We start from the raw sequence: 22,991 nt of genomic DNA on the forward strand, positions 1-22,991 counted from the left end.
GTAAATAACGTATGATGGGAAAGTTTGTAGATTTGGTAGGTTTCTATATTTATTCACGCGATAATCTTGAGAAATCTTAAAAACCCAGCCATTTGGGGGCGAAAAATAAATATTCATGTTTTAGGGTTGTCTCGTTCCATGTATCACATTCTGCAGTCATGATTATAAAATTGTAGGCTTTTTAACCACTAAAACTTATAAATCTTAATATTTTAATAGTTCCCACTAATATCTAGGTTTTATGATACAAATATAAATTATTGCTCTGAAAAAACTGATTCAAAGAATGGGAGTTATTCCAAAGCACTGCAATGGCAGTTGCTATACCATTGTATTGTTAGGAAAGGGTGTCTAACTTATATCAGAGCTGGTTTTGTAAGTTGGTAGAAACACTGGCCATTCATGTAGGAGACAGCATCCCTGCCTGAAGCCACTAACAGCAAAGCTATGAGCAAGTACTACTCTACATTAGAAAGAATGAGGACAATGAGGCATGACACTCAGGGCAGACCTTTGCCAAGAAAGGCAGACAAGGAACACTGGAAATATAGGCCAGGATAATCAAAGAACAACATCGTCTACAGCATAACGTTGCCTAATAAGGAAGTCTCTGTCTTGCACTACTCGTACACTTTTGAAATAAATGAACTTAATCCTTTAAAGTCAATAGGATGAGAAAAATCACCATTCACCACATATTCCACAGAAGAAATAAAATGGAAGAATTTCTGGTAAAGGAAAACTAACATCAGATAGAGGAAATAGGTAAGTGCCAAAGTGCTCTAACTTAATTTATATATAATGATATGGTGACTAAAGGAAAATTGAACTATATTCCAAGACTTTACCCATATTCCAGAATAAGCATAATATTGAGTGAAGAAGAGAATGAAGGAGTAAAATCACATGCACTTAGAGGAAATTTTGTCATATATGTTATTTATGTATATTTCCATTGACTTAACTTGGGAGTGAAAACTGAATAAATCATGTTTTTTTTTGTATCTTAAATAAAAAATAAAGCTGCCCCTGAGTAATATCAACTGACAATTGACTGTATCTGGACATATTAATTGAAAGTTATGGAAGTAGGATTCACCGCTACAGAAACATTCACTAGTTAGATAAGAATGTAAACATTTGGTCTTATTGCTCCAAACAGCCAGTACCAAGTTCTGCCCTGGGTTACATGGATATGAATTCCAGTGTTGGCTTGTGTCTACACATAAGTTCAGGTTTTATCCTTTGAAGCCTTTATCAAAAGCATCTTTAACATGCTGATACAGGCTCCCCCAAATAATGGTTGTTTCCACCTGGTGCCCCATCTCAAAGCCTCTTTTAACATCATGCTCCCAAGTGCCCAGAAAGAGTTCTACATCATGGAATGGATCAGATTTATAGAGTAAATTCCTTTCTGTAAACAATTTATAGCACACCAAATGTCCAACTATAACAGAAAGTATTTTGCAGCTTGACAAAGCTGGAAATATGTTTGCTAAAGCCATATCATTTAATGGAAAGGGGCTCTGAAGTCTTTATACAGAAATTTATAATATTAGTCATTTTCCTTTTAATGCTATATTATTTTAGTCAAAAATATAAGTAGGAAACTTACCCAAGTTCTCTGATCAGGCAGTTGGAACTGGGAGCAAAATTGAAACAAAAACAAAAAATTACTTCTGTATCGGTATCTTTATTGCAATCTATCCTTTGAGAAATTGACATTTATACTAAGTAATTTTGCTTATCATGTAACTATATCTTGAGTAAAAGCTTTGGAAATGAAATTTAAATATTTTTATAACACTGCTGAGTTTCCTCTATTTACCTCAATTACATTTTAGAATCAAGGTTATAAACAGAATGTTCTTTAGTGGTAATACAGTAAGCTAAATACTACTTACTACCAAATCTTAAGTAGCAAAGTAGATACTTCCTTTTTTATTTGTTTCTATTCACTGCAGAACGAGATTCCTAAATTTTACTTATAACTAAAACAAGCAATTCCTTGCAAAAAAAAAAAAAATCTAGTCTCTTGCATTCTTACAATGTTAACAAGGAAAATAAGATATTTACTCAAATGTAACTCATTGAGTAATAAAAAGGCAACACACTTGGAAATAGGCTACTTGACTTCTATTAGCCTGGGACTGGATCAACAGTAGTCCAAACATCAAAAGATATTAATTAAAAGAACCATGAATGTCTAGTTATTTATGACAAGAATCATTGGAGAAAACTTCAGTGAGTCAAAAGCTTTTCCAGGAAACACAAAGTTATATCATTAAAAATATCATTTTGCTTAGTTAAAGGGAGTATATTTTGCTTTCCTAAGTTATGGCATCTTTAATAAAGAAGATACACAGATTTTAAGGATCAAAGTTTTATGACAGAAGAAAACTAACACAAGAAACACTTGTTGAAAGCAAAATAGAAGATGAAGGGCAGAAGACAAGTGATTTTCACATCAATATATAAATGATAACTGGGGAAAAGACTAAGTTTCTTTGGGATGTAGTAACAAGTAGACACTTTAAAAGGAAGACAATAAAAAAATGAATAAATGACAAGTGGAACTGAAACAAAGTCTTTGTTGCAAATCTACAAATAGCCAAATATCTGAAAATAAAATAGATAAATAACCATAAGTAGTATTTAAAGTATAGGGAAATCAAATAAAGGAATAATGGCCAGTTATGTAACAGTGTACTTGCTAAGTGATTTCTATGGCAATTCAAATGAGCCAGCAATGTGAATGCAAAGTACTTGAAGTGCAAAGTACCCAGTGAAATGAACATTCCAAAGACCATAGGGTAATAACCATTCCCTCCATCTCACCTCCTGTGGCTGTCATCTTCTTTCCAAAATTATAATTTAAGATTCCACAAGTAATTTTCAACCACATATCAAGGAGAAGGTCTACAGTATTTATTTCACTCCTATATCAAAACAATTTATTTGTAAGAAAAAAAATGAGGGCTAAATGTCCTCTAGCGGCTTGGCAGAGCAAACATACTTCTTTAAGAAGTGAAATGAGGAGTTCCCATGGTGGCTCGGTGGAAATGAATCTGACTAGCATGAGGATGCAGGTTCGATTCCTGGCCTCCCTCAGTGGGTTAAGGATCCGGCATTGCTGCAAGCTGTGGTGTAGGTGGCAGATGCAGTTTGGATCTGTGTGTTGCTGTGGCTGTTGGGCCGTTGGCTACAGCTCTGATTTGACCCCCAGCCTGGGAACCTCCATATGCCATTGTGTAGCCCTAAAAAAACAAAAGACCGAAAAAAAAAAAAGAATTGAAATGAGAGGAATTTAGACACTTTTTGACAAGAATTTTTTAAAAAAATACATATTATTCCAAAAGGCAGTAAGATGGCCTAGTAATCTTTCAATAAAATTTAATAAATATCCATTGATGGAGTTCCCATCATGGCTCAGCAGAAATGAATCTGACTAGCATCCATGAGGACGCAGGTTCAATCTCTGGCCTTGCTCAGTGGGTTGAGGATTTGGAGTTCCCATCATGGCTCAGCAGAAATGAATCTGACTAGCATCCATGAGGACGCAGGTTCAATCTCTGGCCTTGCTCAGTGGGTTAAGGATCTGGCGTTGCCGTGAGCTGTGGTACAGGTCACAGATGCAGCTTGGATCTGGTGTTGCTGTGGCTGTGGCCCAGCCTGGGAACCTCATATGCTGCGGGTGCGGACCTAAAATAAAAGATATAAAAAATATATATCCATTGAGGTGTTCGCCCATCATTACTTAGGAATTGTGCACTGACAAGGGGTGGGGTGGGGACAGGGTCAGAATACAAAGACATCCAAAATTGTAAGATCAGGCTTGCCTAGAGAACACCACTACCAAGTAATTACATATCTATTTATTTATGTTTTCCCTAAGGTGTTGAGAACATGCAGTCTCCTTTTTATTATTATAAAAACCCTGAGAAATAGATAGCGTAGGTATTATTCTCATTCTGAAAATGAAGATACAGAAGGAGGGCCTAGAGGGAACAAGTGATTTGGTCCAATACACTTTAAGTGAAAAATGAAGTAATAAATGGCCTTGACCAAGCACTTATCTAGCTATACTATCATGGCAAGCCCTGGGAGCAGAGGCAAGTCCTTGCATTGTGGCTTCTTGCTCTGTGCCACCCTTACGTGCCACCTAACAAGGCAGCACCATACAGTAAGCATCTTTCCAAGTACTTCTAGATACTTGGTAGCCCCACCAAAGAAACTGGGCTCAGGGGATGGCAGGAGGACACTTTACTGACACTCCTTTGTATTCGAAGTAGAATATCTGCATCCAATAAAAATAGCAGCTCTTCCTCATCTAGGTCCTTCCACAGGCCAAGCACAATGCTAAACATGTTATTACACAAACACTGATCCTTACAGTTCCCTGAGTAAGGCTGGAGGGGGTGTTCCCTACACTGACAGAGAAGGTTCAGAGAGATGAACTGCATTGCTTTAGATGGAAGCATGTTTGCTAATCAGTAGTAAAATCATTTGAAAGCAGTTATTTCTGGCCCCAAACCCTGGGTAGTTTTTGTTTTTGTTTTTGTTTGTTTGTCGGAAGGTGGATCTTGAGGCTGGATGGAATTATTAGAGTACTAGAAAGAACAAAAAAGTTCAGTTGAAACTTCGAAATATTTGCAAAAGATTTTCTTAAAGAACAGACTGGTCTGAAGGCTTGATGAAAACAGAGAGACCTGAGCTTCTCCCAGGTGACACTCTTTATGTCACTGGTGTCTCTGTGTTACAGTCGTTATACATGAAAACGGCTGTGATGGTTATCAACATAGCAAAATGCTTCTGAAGTTGTTGGTAAACAGCCTCTGCCCCTGGCACCCTGAACGTTCTCCTGCTGAGTGGGTCTCCTCCCAAAGGACCCTTCAGACAGCCCACTGGCCAGCAGCTAAGCCTTAACGGTTAGTGCCGCAGGGGCTTCCAGGACCCCGCTCCAGAATGGCAGGAGAATCATTCTGACTGGTCAGCACTCGTGACATAGGATGTGTTAAATGTTGTGATGATCACTGTTGGGGCCTGTTCTGATAGCAACATGCAGCAGTAGGCAGTCCCTTACATCGAGACACAACATTCTAGGGAGGGAGGAAATGCTCTGCACTGTGCTCCCACAGGCGTATTTACAACCATCTGAGCGAGTGAGTGCTGTGCTCCCAGCACTGTACATGTTCTGCATCTTTTGTGATCCTTCACGAACTTTGGGAATATTAAAACATAGCAGGTCTTGGAGTTCCCGCTATGGCTCAGCGGAAAGGAATCTGACTAGTATCCATGAGGACACATGTTCGACCCTGGCCTCGCTTAGTGGGTTAAGGATCTGGCGTTGCCCTGAGCTATGGTGTAGGTCACAGACGCAGCTCAGATCCCGAGTTGCTGTGGCTGTGGTGTAGGCCGGCGTCTACAGCTCTGATTAGACCCCTAGCCTGGGAACCTCCATATGCCGTGGGTGAGGCCCTAAAAAGACAAAACGAAAACAAACAAAAACAGCAGATTTTCTTATATTATTTGATTAAAATATGCATATATGATATTCATAATAGCTGTGTGGCCACATAAAGTTATTGGTAGGCAAAACTGCCCATCTGATGAACCAGTAAATTTACCTGCGCTAGCTTTGAATTTCAGAGAGGATATGGACCTTAAGCCCAAATCCCTTATCTTACAGGTAAGGAACCCAAGAGCCTAGTAGACTGAACCTCTCAAAGACACTGAATCCCAATTTTTTTTTTCTCCCTTATAGCATATATCCACAGCACTTAATTTTGAAATTAGTCACTAGATTTTAAAGATAATTAGGATAAGAAAACAATTTATTGTAATTAAACATAGATAACTATAATAACCTTATAAGCATTCAGTCAGAAAGTTCTCAAGAGGGACATACTTTTGTCTAATATCTAACACAAAATGAATATTATGTTCAGGTTTATTAGCCTATGAGAACAACAAGTGCAATTTAGATCAACCTAAATATAAGTACCTGATAAACATTTACTATTTTATTTATTTATTTATTTGTTTGTTTGTTTATATTTTTTATGGTTGTACCTGTGGCATATGGAAGTTCCAGGGTCAAGGATCGAATCCAAGCAGCAGCTGTGATCTACACTGCAGTTGCGGTAATGCCAGCTCCTTTAATCCACCACGTGGGGCTGGGGATCAAACCCACACTTCTGCAGTGACAGGAGCCACTGAAGTCAGATCCTTAACCACTGTGCCACAGCGGGAACTCCAACACTTACTATTTTAGAATGTGCTTCTTTCCATAAAGTAATTTAATAAAAGATACCATTCCTTATTCTTTCTATATAAAATGAATACTAACTGGAATATTTTAACACTTTTTATACTAAAGCATATATTTTCAGTTTGAAATAGAATTTTTGAGCTCTGATAGATTTCTCTAACTAACCCAGAATATGGTATTTCAGCTATCATACTCTGTTGTCCAGAATTTGAGAAGGGACTTGAAAAAATGAAAAAAGAAGAGGTAACAGAGAAAGTGGGGGCTGTGGGGAGGGGGAGAATCATATTCTAAGATGATTTAATTTAATCACCACATAACTTTTTATTGGACAGCTTGTGTAGAAGTCTACCATTTTTATTAGAGAAGCATAATTTTTGGATTTGAATATAATGAAATAGATTAGTTAACTCTTTTCCCAAGCATTTTCATAAAAATACTGTTTATTTACTATCTACAAAGATAGGAACTTGTATCCTTAATAATAAGTAAATAAAAAATAAAGTATCATTAAGAAACCAGGTTCAAGGTATCTTTCTTCTTTCAATACAATTCTCCATATTTTGATTGATATTTTGATTTGGTCATTTAAAAAATGACCAAATACATAGTGACATAAAGAGGAACCAATTAGATAACACTGCTTTCTATTTTCCTTGCAATGAGAAACTATATACATTTTGATAAATGGACACAACTCCATCCAGCAAATAGCTCTGTGTATTGTGGTGAATTCTTGTACAATTACAGAACTTTGCTGGAATGCCCAGTGGTCTCTAGATAAATTCCTTCACCCTCTATGGTAACAACTTGTCAGGTAGACTCATTTCCTGTTTTTATCTAAACCCTAAAAGAACTCAAACGACCTTCATGAGTTTGGGACAAGACACAGTATGATCCATTTCTTTTTATCACAATTTTTTAAACCTGAAAGACAACATCGATATTTAATTACTTAACTGAATTCTGCTCACTCCAAAATACATTTTGGCTCAGTATGTAGTTAATAGAGAATAATTTAACACCCAAACCATGTTATTTTTACACTTATATTAATTAGTTTTTCTTTAAAGAGTTTGGGTTTTAATTCTGCTAGAATTTCCTGTGTTCTTCCACACCAGCGTCATAGGAAATCCTAATGTTCTCAAGATTTCTTTCATTTTGTTGCACCTGCTTTTCAGGATCAACAAGTTAGTTTACAAGCTTGAAGGCTCAAATTCAAAATACTTACTTGTGGGTGAAATAAGAATCCTGGAGAAGGTCTCAAGTATTTCTCTTTTAAAGCTTCAAGTGGGTCAGTTAGTTTTCTTTTCTCTACTCTGAAAGGTTAAAATTAGATTTTGGAGATGAATCGGTCTCATATATCAATCACTGCATAATCACTGACATTCAGAACAGTTAACAATAAAGCAAATGGTAGGCTGCTGGGAAGCACACTAATAAAAAATATAAAGACATCTGTTCAGTTCTTGAAGAATACTCATGGCACTTCTAGGCACTCAAAGAAAGAAGGTCCTTTTTATAATGGAAAAATCTTACTGAATGACTAGTAATAATAATAATAATGAGGAAATGTAAAAGATGAAGTCATGAAATCAGAGGCCTTGGTCACAAATTCGTACCTTTCCATTTCAAACGTAGACAAAAATGCTCGGTAATTTCAAAAGCATCAGAATAGGGTTCATTTTAAAAATTAAAGTCATTTTCTATCAAGAAGGTGCTTCTCAAATAGTCACAACATTTCTTCTCCACTTGTGAATGACAGCAGGAGAGTTTCTAAGCATCCTCTACACCCTGCTAGCTACTCTGAGACTCAAGCGTCTTTTTTGGACACTGCTTCTGCTGATGCACAGAGCTGGTAAAAGGGGGTGGTAGGAAGAGGACGAGGGAGTTTTGAAAATAGGGAGAGACATTATAAAACATATCTATATATCCCTTCTGCTTTAGAAATGCTTGTCATTCTATTATCTGTTAGGCATATAGGAAATGACATTGGAGACTGAATTAATTTCTTTCACCAACTATTGGTAATTTCCTTTAAAAAACCATTAAACAGGTGTATTTTGAAAATAGAATCAAAACGGACTTGGCGAACAGACTTGTGATTGCCATGGGGGAGGGGGAGGGAGTAGGATGGACTGGGAGTCTGGGGTTAACAGATGCAAAATATTGCATTTGGAATGGCTAAGCAATGATATCCTGCTGTATAGCACAGGGTACTATATCTAGTCACTTGTGATGGAACATGATGGAGGATAATGTGAGAAAAAAATGTATATGTGTGTGTGTGTGTGACTGGGTCATTTTGCTGTACAGTAGGAAACTGACAGAACACTGTAAACCAACTATAATGGAAAAAATTAAGATCATTAAAATAAAAAAATGAATGTAAAAAACCAGCTCCTACTTCTTAAAATTGTATAGATGCTATGTTTTTTTGTTGTTTTTTTGTCTTTTTTTTTTTTTTTTTTTGCCTTTTCTAGGGCCGCTCCCGCAGCATATGGAGGTTCTCAGGCTAGGGGTCTAATCAGAGCTGCAGCCACCAGCCTACGCCAGAGCCACAGCAACGCAGGATCCGAGCTGCATCAGCAACCTACACCACAGCTCACGGCAAAGAGGAATCGTTAACCCACTGAGCAAGGCCAGGAATCAAGCCTGCAATCCCATGGTTCCTAGTTGGATTCACCAACCACTGAGCCATGACTGGAACTCCTAGATGCTATGTTTTGTCTACACTGTTTCACTTAATGAAATAGGTACTCTTATACCCATTTCATGGATGAATAAAAAAAGTTTAAGACATGGGATTTCAACCCAAGTCTCACAATAAAACTGTTATGGCCTTTCATGAGTTTCATAAAATGACATGTCCAAGACCTTAACTGAGACTGACATACCAGAGAGCAGATTGAGATTGGAGTAAACAAGAGGAAGGTGAGGAGGTGATGGAGAAGAGTGGAATGGGTATGTGGAGGAACTGGAAGTCCATTGCCATTGGGAGGGTCTAAGAAAGAAAAGCTGAGGCATATCTTCACAAAGGGCTGAGACATGTGTAACATACAAGCTACACACAAAGTATGGAAGCCCTTATTTTTCTTCTTTTTCTTTCTCCATAAAGGGACTGTCACAGACATTAAAACATAATAATTGGAAATAGTGCCTAGGCATGGTAAGGATGGCTCTGAGACATTTTTGTATTGTCCCTTCCTAGTCTCCTTGTCACGTTCAAGTAGGGGTGATCCTTAACAGACCGTCAGTGTTTCTTGGTGAATGTACTATAAATAATAAGGGTAGAAAAAGAGTTTTAAGGGAAAAGAGTTTGCAGCTCTGGTAACTATTAACTAATAGGAACTCAATAAATACTGTTAAATGAGGGAGTTGAACAAAATTATCTCTTTATAAAAAAGAATCAGGCAAAAATATCAAATACTGCCAGCTTAAGTAAGGCCAATAAAAAACTATCCACATTTTTCCATTAAATCTTGACAATGTTCAAGATCTGAATGCGAAAGTAAATGTGAAAATGCTTGGTAATACTTAAGATGTACTAATAAGCATAATTATTGTTATTCATACATTTTGAAGAAAACTAGTACTTGAAAATGAAATTATTTTGAATGGTCAAGTGTTACAGAGTACTGCCAAAGAGACTTTTTGTTAAACACATTATTCCCCACCCCCCAAAAAAGAAACTTTGGATGCATGAAACGAAACTGAATAATGAAGGCATTAAACAGAGATGTATCTTTTAAGCTGACCACTCACGTTATGTACAAGGCATTTTTTGTGATTAATATTTCATTTACATGGGGCTCCTCAGAGATTTACTGGGGAACAAAATAGCACCAGTACTTCTTAAGGATGTGTTGGTAGGTTAACAAAGAGTAAACTCTTGCTGTTCTATGCCCTATCTCCTTCCTGACCCATTTAAGTACCCACACATATTTGCATTAATCCTTCAGGAGCCTCATTCTGCCGCCACTTGACAACTTGCTTTAAATACGGCTTTCCCATATTTTCCACTTTAAAAAATGTGTTTAAAAATAAATTTATTGTCAAGGGAAAGAACTCCATGGGCCTATTCCAAAACCCCAAATTCAGAGACATCCAAAAATAAGTCCAAACCTAATGAGTTGACTTTCTGAATAAAAAATGCATTCACTAGATCAAACAACTTCACTCTCTGCTTTATAACAATAATAAAAACGGTTTGTTAAAAGCCATAACTTTGCAGCATGTAAAAACAACCTTTTGTCGGTCTGTCCACATGGAGTGGTCTCCCATCCACCCTTACCTGTAAATAGGGTCCATAAAGAAAGGAGTGGGTCTAGCATGCTGTAAGGAACCATCAGACGCTGGCCTTGGTTCCACGTTGCCTCCTTTCTTTTCCCCAAACACGTGGTTTTTACGAGGCTCGGTGGGCTTGGTCCCACTGGCTCTACTCCTACTGCCCATACTTAGATCCAGGGGCTGGTCTTGGCTTGTGGCCGGCGTCGCTGGAGGCTTGGAGGGTACGGGGGTCAAGGGCTTCTCGTCCTTGCGCTTAGTGGTGAGATCAAAGGGAGACTCAGAGTTTCCCTTCTGCAGTTTCTTTACTTCACTTGGTGATTGGGGTTCCATTTTCAAAGGTAACGATCTCAAGTCTCTATCAGGAAATGGGTACATTGATTGAGAGAATGCTGGAAAAAATGGGAGGGGAAACATGGAAGGGTAAGGTAAAGCTCCAACTTTTTTGTCTTGCAGCCCCACCAGTCCTGTTGAACCAAAGTATTTTTCAGCAATAGAAGCAATAGCCTTTATAGAATCATTCACAGCTCCTGACACCGCAGTCTGCTCCTCTAAAGATGGTGAGAAAATGGAATGATTGCTGTATTCTTTCTTATTATGTATTGAAGCCAGATTCTGAAGAGGGCTTACTTTGTCTTTGAACATTTTACCATTTTCTTTAAATTTCTCTTTATCACTTTCAATGTCACTTTCCAGATCAGAGCCCGAGGTTGTTTCCAGGTCACTGCCACTTGGCGTACTGACATCATCAAGGTCACTACTCTCTGACTGGTCACTGATTTTCTCAAGGGGCCTCTCTTCAGAGGACCTCTCGGGCTGGAGCTCCACTGGCTTATTGTCCCCTACAGGTGGGTGTTTAGATAGTGCCTTCAAAATATCCTGTGTAGCTGGCAGTATCTGAGGATGTGTCATGAGGGGACTTTGACTTTTGTTTGTCTGTTCAGTACTTGATAGTCCTTTAACAGGAGAACTAGCAGGTATCAAAGGAGGCCTGTGGTACAAGCCGGAAGGAAACAGACCAGGGAAGCTAAAAGAAAATCCAGGAGCTGTTGGAAAGGTAAGACCAGCAGGATGCCTATTGGCGCCAAAATAGTCAGCAAGGCCCGGGTTGGCATGACTCATATTAACCATGGACGTTTTATCCATAGCTGGGGTTCCAGGAAGTGAAATGCCTTGGCCAAAAAATCCACCTGCCGCAAAATGGTTCTTGCCCTCACAAAACCTCCTGTGTTTATTTAAGGAAGACGTAGTGCTGAACATTTGTCCACAGTCTTTGCACTTGATTTGGGTTCTGCAATCAGCATGCATGCGCTTATGACGACAAAGGTTTGAAAACTGAGTATAGGATTTATGGCAGACCTCACCTGTGTGCAAACAACAAAAAAGAATCTCAGGCTTTATGGCAATTGCTTCTGAATTTAGCAAGTATCACAATTGGTTTACCCAAAATTTCAATTAGGAAGCCAGGAAAAGACGTTGGAGGCACCAATCTGGGTGCTCCCAACACAGAAAACCCCATTTCACTAGATTCCAAAGCAAGGCATCCAACCTGACAAATGTCTTGAGACAGCACAAATATTTCATATATATATAAATATTCTGTCACCCCCACTGCATAATATTTTGCACATATTTTGCGTATTTAAATATTTATTTCCAAAGTCAAATTCCAGCACGCGTCGATCTCCCACCCAATTTCTACACTAACACAATCTTTAAAATTAAATTCATAAGATACACTAAACATGAAACAGAACAGGAACCCTTTTATAGTTTTAGACCGTTTAAAGAATTCTGTATTGTAGCACCAAAACAAAATGAAATAGCCTTTCCCTTGACCAGAAACTTCACTTTTATTCCCTCTCCCCTTGTGGGGGGGAAAAAAAAAAAAAAACTTGTGACTGCTCTACCATTATTTAATTTGTATTATATCATATGCTCTCATCATTCACACATCAAAGCCACATAACAATGCACATTGTGTATTCTGAGACATTTTTAACAATCATTTTCAAGATTTGAGAAAGACTGACATAATTTACAATGGCTCTATTTTAAGCCGGCAAAGGAAACTGAGTTGAATGTAGCCCATCCTGCATTGCTGGTTCCCATGAACTATGAGCACGTCCTCTGACTTCCCCTCACACCAGTGGTTGTGCTAACCTTCCTGCACTTATGAAACCCCCGTCCTTGGGAAACATGTCCACTCGCTGTCATATCTTCACTGGTTATCTGGGGGCTTGACTTCTCTGTGGTACAGCCAGCTGCGGTAAGCAGGGGAAAGTGCTCTGAATGCACTAGCTCAGTAAAAGCACAACAGTGGGTGTGGCTGGGAAATAACCCTCTTCCCCTAGAATCTGCCCCCAAAAGTAGAACAGTTTCTTCCTCACATATGTGCGAACAGATCTAAGTACATTTTAAGACCCAGCCCCATAAACCTTATGAACTCCTTTGCTAGGTAAGAATCCCACTCATTTCACAGTCCTTCAGGATAACAGTATCCATTTCCTAAGCATCATGTCTTTTGTGTTACCTTAGTAAAGATGAATCCACTTTCTGTGTGAACGTACTTTAATGCTTCTGTGCACGTTTCACACATGCAGAAACATGATATGCCTTGTTGGTAATTGTTAAAACAAAGTTTTGTAAGAAATGAAATTGAAGACAAAACGCAACATTTATTTCTTTCATGTGATGACTGCCTTTAAGCTTCTAAGTCAAAACGATGACAATTTAAAAATAAAAAAACATTCAAAGAAGATTTCATAGACCTTCAGTCATGCAAAACTCATCCAGAACCTGGATTTCCCCACATACCACCAAACAGGAAGTAGCAAATGATTCCATATCTATTTCTTTTACTACTAACAATTAAAATGCATTGCTACACATATCAACATGCTTAATAATATTAAAGGCGCTTTCAGCTGGGGAATGATTCATGACATTGTAGAGACTGTAACACGTGTTTTAACGGGAAGAAATGTGAGTGATTTCAAATTATTCTATTGGAATATACTGACCAGAGTATGCTCTAAAAGTATATACCAGTTAACCATATACAATAAATATATACACTAAATTCTTTGAAACACTAATTAAAACCATATGAAGTAGAGGGTAGAAACCTGAGACTTAACACTAGTTATACTAATTCAGCTATGAGCAATAATAAGAAATAGTAAATAAAATGTAGATGGAATTATAAATGTGTGCTCATTAAGGAAATGACACCTCTCCTCTGGGCATTAGAAGGCGTTGAGAAAATACCTTGATGGGCATTCAAAGTGTAAGTTTTTGGAAGGTTTGCAATTTTTTTGGCAAAGAAATGTTGCTCTCTAAACTTCTGCCTTATAGCTTCTCTTACAGCTGGATAGATTTAAGAAAATCGAGAGTTCCTCTATCTTGGAGTAACCGAAGGTGCATCTGACTTTGCTGATTGTATGTTCTGTTATGAACAGTGCTTGTGTCAGGTCTCAGGAACATAGAATCTAGGATGTCTCCTTAGGGCAAAGGCTTTGTTTTTCTCACTTGAAGGCCTGGCCTGGCCCACCACAAACCACCAGGCCTCCAGGTAAGTGGATCAATTGATGTTGAAGTCTATACTCTACTGTAATTTTCTCAGTAATAAGGAATTAGCCAGCAGTTAACATTGCATTTTTCTACTTATTAAACAAATTAAGAGGTATTTTGAATATATTCGGCCTATTAGAGCATGTGGTTTCTATTTGGGAAGGCTGGAGGTTTCTGTAAAGGCAGTGAGTAATTACCTTAGCACTGGTGACTCTGGGCTCAAGCTTGGCGGTACACTGTAATAAGAGACAGTTGCCATAAACACACCAGTGGGGGTAAATCGTGGTGTGTGGCCTTCTGGTGAGAAACAGATATCAACTCTAGGTGAACCTCCTCCACTCCAAAGTCTCCACACCAACTTCTCTTTTGTTCTGAAATTACACGGCTATTATTCATAATTACCCCATGGTCCTCTGTCAGATTTTATATTTGAAGAATGCCATCTGCTATTTAAATTTACCAATAATTACTGAAAATACATTCATGGGAAAGAGTCTGCCCAATCTGATTGGAAAGGAACACCCTATAGTGCTTGAAAGTGAAACACTTGATCTCAACACAATTAAAATTCCAGATTCCAGAATTGTAGATGATTGGAATCTATATTTTCTGACTTTTATTTTAAATAATAAAGAAGGCATTCAATAGGTGATCGGGATTCATTGTGGTCTATCCCTCTCTATTTTCCATCAAAACCTAATATATTTATCAAAAGTTTTTCAGAAATAAATGAATTACGTATGCCTGTAGCACTTGCAAGTGCATTTTTAGGGCACTGTGAATGTAATGTCAGGAATGTCTTTTTGAGACAAGAGGTCTAAAATTTCCATTGTATACTTTATTTCCCACGACTTTCAACAGAGCTTCTGCAAGGGAGACTGGAGCACACTTTTATTTCTCTGTTAGTCCTCTTCACTCTACCCAGGGAACAGAAGAACATATGAGCAAAATGGGACGAAGGTGAGCTGGAAAGGAAGGAAAAGCCCTCCTGGTGCTTGGAAGCACAAAAGAGAGCTGTGTCAAGGCAAAAAGGAGGAGAGTTAGTCTCCAGCATCTCCATGTTGGCACTGAAGTTTAGGTTTTTTCCACCAGGTCCTGTCATAGTGCCTCCTCTACCTGCTACAAACCATCAAGTCTTTGTCTTAAAAACTGTTTTGCCAGGGTTCCCAAGTTGGAGGACTGGCCAACTACTTTGTATGCCTCATCCAGTTCTATGCTTATCGGGATCCAAAATCTGTCTTCAAGTTTGTAACACAACTCAGTGAGTCACTGTGTTTCTATGCCCGGCTAAGTAGTGGATCAAAAGTCCAGAGCCTCTGCCCAGTGGACTGAGAACAACTGATTTTCCATGTGAAATATTTCAGGACCATACAGAGAACAGGGGTGGGTGGGCTGGAGAAGAAGCAAAGGAGGGCTGAGCTGTACTTTACTCGAAGTGTGCTACAAAAGGGCTCCGTACAGGAAAGTTCTAAGTACATGGCCAGCGTGGATGTCCCCTGGAAGCCCACTGCCTGTACTCTGGCTTTAGTGCAGTGGCTCACAGAAGCAGCCTGTCCTGCATCAAAGTGAAAATGTTCTGCTTTTTAAGTAACTGAGAACTACCCCTCCACAACTTGTGTTCAGCAGCACAGGGCAGATTAAAGGGTATTTCATCCTCCCACCCTCCACACACATACGGTCATACACATCCACACAGATTCCTAAGCCTACTTGCCAGGTGGGGTTCTTCTAGCTCTTTCTGATCCAGAAGAGGTTTTTAATCCCTTCATCTTGTTTAGTGGTGTTGGCTATTTGCTGTTTTACAAAGCCACGCACATTTTTAGTGTGAGACAAATCTGGTCGTCTCTATTAAATCCCACATCCTGGGGACGCTTCCTTTACATTATTTAACGACGTCTCTTTTCTCTACCTGTTATTGATTTCATCTAAAAGAAAACACCCCAGGGATCACAGACAAAATTCCACAGATCTAGTTATAAAAGATTTTCTTGTAACAGAAAATAGCCCAACTGGATGAGATCATAAACCGCTAATGCGGAGGTCCCCCTCACGGCCATGCGTGGCCACTCTCCTGATCACAGTGCCTTTTGGATGAGAGACAGATGCAGGAAGGAGGGCTGGAGTGTTTAAAAACTTACAGATAAAGGGCTTCACACTGCTGTGGATGTGCTTGTGTTGTTTGAGGCCCGACGAAGTGGCAAATGTTTTGCCACACTCCGGGCACGCGTGGGCCCGGGCGCCAACATGCTGAGAGCGGATGTGCCGCTGAAGGTTGCTAGGGTCCGTGAAAACCTGCTAGGAAATGAGTACTGATTAATCAAGAAACTTAACTCAAGGATGCAAGAAAGAAGACCGGGAATGACTCAAAAAGGAATTTTGTGCATTTGTTTTGTTCTTGTATGTTGGTTTTCGCCAAAGACCAAACAAAATGCCTATTTCCAGGTGTGAGCCTCTCTAGGGTCAGGGCTGTAAATTATTTAGCTCTGTATCCTTAGCACAAAGGATTCCTTGGTATCAGTTGAACAAAATAATTAATGGCATTATTATAGTGCATTCAAGGGCTTTTTGATAATATTTAGAGTAAATGGAATCGAATTTAAAAATGCCAGCTATGACATTCTTAAAAATGATGTGGTATTTTCATCCTTTAAACAAAGACCCTCTAGGTATAAAACTAGGAGGATTTTGAGCAAAGCGTCGCAAACCTAGTCAAGGAGTTCCCCTAGGGGTTAAATTCTAACACTGTGTTTCATTAAGTTACCATTAAGCTAAAATCATTCCTTTGGACATTGCACTAAAAAAACCAAACAAACAAAAAAGAAAAAGGAAAAAGCCACCCACACAGGGTGCAAAACGTCCCTAGATATAATGTCAAGTGTCACCATTTCTACTGGCAGGAAAAAAAGATATTCAAATGCGATAAAAATGTTTAGAAATCAATTTTCATAACACCAGGACATCTTTTAGTTAGTTGAGAAACATGAAAATTCAATGATGTGAATTGCTGTTCCCGTAGTTCAGAGAAACGGTCAAGGTGGAGTGCTTTCCTTTCACTCTTAACATTGTTCAGCCCTGGCCACTAAGGCACTACACTTTTAATTAGAACCAAGTCATAATTTACAGTGGGGACTTCGGTGGAAAAAACTCTGCAAATGTAAGAGTCTTCCATTCTTTCTGAATAGGCATTCAGAAACTTTATGTGACTTCCTCACAAACTGCTATTAAAAGAAATCAGTAATGTGCATTGGATAAAATTTTCATTCTCCATAAGGCTATAAAACAACCCCACGCTGGAAAGCCAGTAGCGGAACCAGGAATTTACCAAGGATGTCTGACACCTAGTTCTGGAACTCACCATTAAGCCTTACTTCCTCCCTTACAAAAATAAAAGGATACCCACTAAGTGTTTTTATACACTGTACTAATGCCTTTTAGCATACAACACTCAGTCTACTTTTCTCAAGATATTTATAGTTTCCCTTCTCAAGGCTTGTTTTTATATATCGTAGCAAATGATGGATTAAGAGAGAGCAGGATGACAAGGAGAGGCCAAGTAGTCTACAAATTCACTGTACCTTGGCACAGTTTTCGCATTCATAGTGCTTTCCACTGTCATGTGACATCTGGTGGCGAATTAAATTGGACTTCCAGTTAAACGCCTTGGGACACTGATCACACTTGTATTCCCTCTCTTCAGTATGTGACAACATGTGTTTCTCCAGGCTGTTAAGAGAACAATTGATTTAATAGGACATGGTGACTGAGAACACATTCATAAACAGAACGTCATTTTATTACTAATCCAACTGGCAATTAAAGAAAGAAGAAGGGAAAGGAGTCAAGGCGGGGAGGAAAGAGAGGAAACAGGCTTGCAACAGACATAAGTACATTTTATGTTCCCAAGGCTGTGTCTCTCAGCAATCCAGAGACGTACCCCTGTGGTTAGGAAATAAATATGATTCAGTTAGCAGAGATTAGTTGCCAGTGTAGAGGCATGATAAACAACTAGCTGTTTGTCCAGTTCTGGATTCACTACACAATTCTAACTGCAACACGTATTGCTGTAATTCACTTAATTCAAACACAAACACTCAAACATAAAACATTAGGAAAGCGCTTAAGGACATGCAGGAAGGTAGTCTACCTAATGGATAAAACCCCTACATTCAAAAAAGTACTTTTATTCCTACCCATCTCACCATATGGGAAAGTGAGCTGTGAGCTCACTTTCAACAGGCAACTTCCCAGTGTAACCAATATAACAGATGGTTGGACAGATGGACCAAGGAATGAATATATACATATGTAGATATAGAAGTAGACATAAATAGAACAATTATCTAGAAATATATATATAATAACCTAAGGTTTTTAATATATATACAACATATGAATTAGGGAGGAAAGAAAACATATGATATTCTTAGTGAATGTACTAAAAAGCCCCTCAAAAGAAAAACATGGTTAGAAGTTTCTCACACACACACATAGTTTTCTATGTTTTTTCTTTCTTTCTTTTCTTTTCTTTTTTTTTTTCTTTTTAGGGCCACACCTGCAGCATATGGAAATTCTCAGGCTAGGGGTCAAATCCAAGCTGCAGCTGCCAGACTATGCTATGGCCATCACAATGCCAGATCTGAGCTGCATCTGTGACCTATGCTGCAGCTTTCAGCAATGCTGGATCCTTGACCCACAGAGCAAGGCCAGGGACTGAACTCACATCCTCAGGGATATTAGTTGGGTTCTTAACCCATTGAGTCATGACGTGAACTCACTATTTTCTTTTCCCCCTGTTTTAAAGCTTAGAATTTTTGACCTTTTCAAAATGTTTCCCCCCTCTAAGATTTGAATATGGAATCTGCATGAATATAATAAAAAGCAAATATTATAGATAATGGACTAATGTGATAGTCAGAAGACATTTGCAACATTTTTGATAATTGAATATACACATATAACATGCTAGGATACTACTCCCAAATGAAGTAACCAAAGCCCTTAGAGAAAGAGCTGATTTCAAACTTGAGGCATGAAATACCCAAGATGGGCCTAGAACATCTTATGAAGGCCAAAAACAAGAAAGTCATAGATCATGTCAAATAATTAGGGTGCCAGCCTGAGGGAGACATCCACTGACAAAACATGGGGAAATTTAAGGATTAATAAAAATAATAAACTTATCTTTTAACAGTAATGATAGTCAAAAACACACAAATGCAACCTCACCAGTTACCCCTGGAAGAAGCTGAGAAGCCAAATCATTATTCTGAAAATTAGTAAATAAAGGAAAAAACTCGTGCTCATATCCTGCCTTTCCTAGACGAACTGTACTTCAGGGTGAGCAAATAAACAATGAGGGGAAGTTTCTCTACATAGAATTAATCCAGATAATAAATAATGAAAGAATGAGGGAAGTAGAACACATTCTTTTTGCAGCCCCTAAAGAATTAATGAAACTAGGCAATCCATTTTGTGCCCCCTGAAGAAAATAAATGATGTCATCAATGAGGTATTCTTCCTAATATACTAAGCCTAAGTCTGATCAAGGCTTGGGATGTGACTATGAGTATACAGGAAATAGAGGGGATAGAGAAAGATGTTAAACAATATCAAGGGGATGTAATCAGTAAAATACACACCAGAGGAAATGCTATAGTAAAAAACACTCCATTTCTTCTATATATAAACTCTAATGCAAGACTATAATACTTACTGATTTTGACTTGGGAAAACCTGTAGCTTGAGAAATAGAAGAGGCAGACCAATCAACTGCAAAGGTAGACTTTATTTTGATATTAATTAGAACCAAAAAAAAAAAAAAAACCTCTAAAAATAATGAAATAACTAGGGGAATTTGAACACTGACTGAATGTTTAATAGCATTAAGGAACCATTGTTTTTAAAGTGAATTTATTTTTATAGTCCTTACTTTCTACAAGACACATCCTCAGCTATTTATGAGTAAAACGGCAAAAGGTCCAGGATTTGTTTCAAATAATTCAAAATGAGTATAGCTGAGACAAGATTGGCCTTATGTGATAATTATTGAACAACCTGATTATATGGGGATTATTACACTATCTTCCCTAGTTTTGTATGTATTTGAGATCTTCTATAATAAAAAGGTATTTAAAAAACCTGTGAGCATTCTTTCTTTTCCATGTTTTACTTTTCTGTGAGCTAACACTATACATTTGAGAATCAATTAAGACCTCTGTGCGCCTAGAATGTATTATCCAGTGATTGCAAACACTGTGTGTGTGGGAGTGTGTATGAAAAAATGAAATGCCCTTTCTCATATCTTGATAAATCGGAAATACCTTTCTATATTTTTCTCCTCCTCAGCTTCCTCCTTCCAATTCTATTCATACTGGCACATGAACTTAATTTTCCTGCCCTATGAGTCAGTCGACTTGGTAAGGTTATTCTATTTGAGCACCAATGGCGATATCTCTGCGAACAAAAGGTACCAGGAGAGTACAGGTGTGTGAAGTCACAAGAACGGCCCTATCTTTATCTACAATATGTAATCCTCTGTTTGTTACACAAGTTGAAATGTTAATAAGAGAGTTAAGAGAAAGATATCAACAACAGCAGTTAACACTGAGCTGAGTCAGGGACATCTTCCAAAATCATTGTACAGACTGCCATTCTAACTATTGTCTTTAGCAAACCATCAAGGCATGGCATTTTATGGCATATATTTTATTCCAATATGTATCTCAAATCATAAACTCTGAAACCTAGTGGAAAAAGACTGTCCTCTGCACTGAGTTTTATTTTTGTCTCCAAACTCCAACCACATGATATTACTTTAAGGGTATAATACATAGCACAAAAGGGGGAAAAAGACAGCAAAACAAGGGAAATTTTCTTTTCTTTGCTTTTTCTAATCTACCATAAAACCCATAATCCTCTGTAGAATGATCAGCTATCAGCTAATCAGTGACAGAAAGTAAAAAGGCAAGCAGTTCTCACAAAAGCAAAAGTACCTTGCTTTCATAAGTAGAAGTACCCATTTGGTCATTAGCGAAATTTCACTTTTTGTAGAATTTTATCCCAACGTATAGTTTTATTTAGCCTTCTGGGTTCTTTCCATCTTTTACATATCAACCTGTATTTCTTCCCCCTTTTTTGTTATTTGTTTCTCAATATTTTATGCAAAAGATTCAAAACCAAATCATAACAAAACATAATCATGTACCATGTTGAAAAAGGATTTCTCATTTGTTTAACATATAAAGCAACAATATCTGATTCCATAAAGTGGGAAATATTCAGGGCATGTATGTTCTACACTGGCTAAATTATAGAACCCAAAATACCACTTGGATGATCGACAGCAAGCTGCATAATGGACGTGATATATACAGCTGGCTAAGCTACTGAAAAGTGAGTTTTGAGGGTTCATCCAATGCTGGATAATTAGGTTTCCTTACTGTTTTCTACTGAATGTTTGACTGAAGGAACTAAACTGACAGTTGGTTTTGGCATTAAGTAGCGTTGACTCAAGGCTTACTCTTACACGGAGTCAGAATAAGAAGCTTTCTCTGCCTAAGAAGTATTTTAGTTTTCAGTCTGTCAATTTTTGTTTTATAATACTGTCCATTATTTTTGATAACAAAATAGAAGGAAATATATTTACTCTCTGGCATTAGAGATACTGCTTCACAGTATCAATACATTTCTTACCTACTGATACTTATTAACCTCATTTTAGTTTTTAATTTGGACATAATACATTTAGGAGACAGGCTGTGACTTTTTTTTTTATTACAAATCCATGTATTACCTAACAGATTTATTCTCTATGTGGATTTATATTAAGTAGTAAAGATGAATTTAAAGGGTCCTAGGAAAGCCCTCCTAGGCCACCTAATGTTTTCTCTCTAACAACTAAATTAAGACCAGGTTTTCAAAGCTTGGGAGAATCATTCCTTTGATTCAGTCTCCTTAAGGAATGGGTTATGTAGTTGATGCCGTTTTGGTCATCTATGCATTAAAATGAAAGACTGCCACATGAAATCCTTTCCTATGAGAAGAGAGATACAAAGCAATCAACAGAAGTGAGAAGGAGACGAGGAGGAGGAAGAAGTAAGGAAAGAAAGGAAACAAAAAGGTAAATTGAAAGAAGTGGAGTGTGAGTAATTACACCTTTGAGTCAGGCCAGTTGATACACCCTCAGACCCATTTAAATACAATGATGTTATGTTCAGTGGAAATTCTAATTGTGGATTCCAGATTTAAAAGCAAAGTAATGAATACAATTATTAAACTTGCTTGTGGACCAAGGTAAAAACTAATAGGGAGAAACAAACAAAAAAACTTATTAGCTGGTGAAACACCTCTATAATCTGAAAGCCCATTTTGTAGCATAATTATCAATACAGCTTTCAAAACATAGGTTCTAGGGTTGATGTTTTCTTTACCAGAAATAAAAAGTATTCTTGATTAAATTCAAAAGGCTATATAAAAAGCTAATACATCACTGAAATATGATTTTTATTTTTTAAAAAAACAAGTATTAAGGGAGTAACCCATCATGGCACAGTGGGTTAAGAATCTGACTGCAGCGGCTCAGGTCTCTGCGGAGGTACGGGTTCAATCCCTGGCCCTGCACAATAGCTTAAAGGATCTGGTATTGCTGAAGCTGTGATATAGCTTGGATTCAATCCCTAGCCCAGGAATTTCCATATGCTATGTGTGCAACATTAAAAAAAAAAAAGTATTAAAGAATTATTTCATTTAGATAATGCTTATTTTTTCCCTTTTAGAAAATTCAACTTATTCTGCCCTGAGCATGCTTCTTTTATTCTTTTATGTAGGTGCGGGTTAGATAATTAGTAAAAATTAAATCCACAGG

At 37.9% G+C, this 22,991-nt stretch overlaps 1 protein-coding gene across 12 annotated transcripts in view; it reads right to left on the bottom strand.

Moving 5' to 3' along the window:
* MECOM (MDS1 and EVI1 complex locus) overlaps positions 1-22,991 on the bottom strand; it is a 582,930-nt gene that overhangs the window by 22,165 nt on the left and 537,774 nt on the right. For 8 of the 12 annotated variants that reach the window (XM_021071138.1, XM_021071143.1, XM_021071145.1 and 5 more), the window contains 5 exons: positions 17,704-17,851; positions 16,267-16,423; positions 10,563-11,919; positions 7,500-7,587; positions 1,616-1,642 (listed from right to left, as the gene is read on the bottom strand). In XM_021071138.1, coding sequence (XP_020926797.1) covers positions 1,616-1,642; positions 7,500-7,587; positions 10,563-11,919; positions 16,267-16,423; positions 17,704-17,851 — 1,777 coding nt within the window. The remainder of the gene's footprint in view (positions 1-1,615; positions 1,643-7,499; positions 7,588-10,562; positions 11,920-16,266; positions 16,424-17,703; positions 17,852-22,991) is intronic. The other 4 variants (XM_021071141.1, XM_021071144.1, XM_021071139.1 and 1 more) reach the window with 3 other exon arrangements.

This window comes from Sus scrofa, chromosome 13 (genome assembly GCF_000003025.6).
Source record: "Sus scrofa isolate TJ Tabasco breed Duroc chromosome 13, Sscrofa11.1, whole genome shotgun sequence".
NCBI lineage: Eukaryota > Metazoa > Chordata > Mammalia > Artiodactyla > Suidae > Sus > Sus scrofa.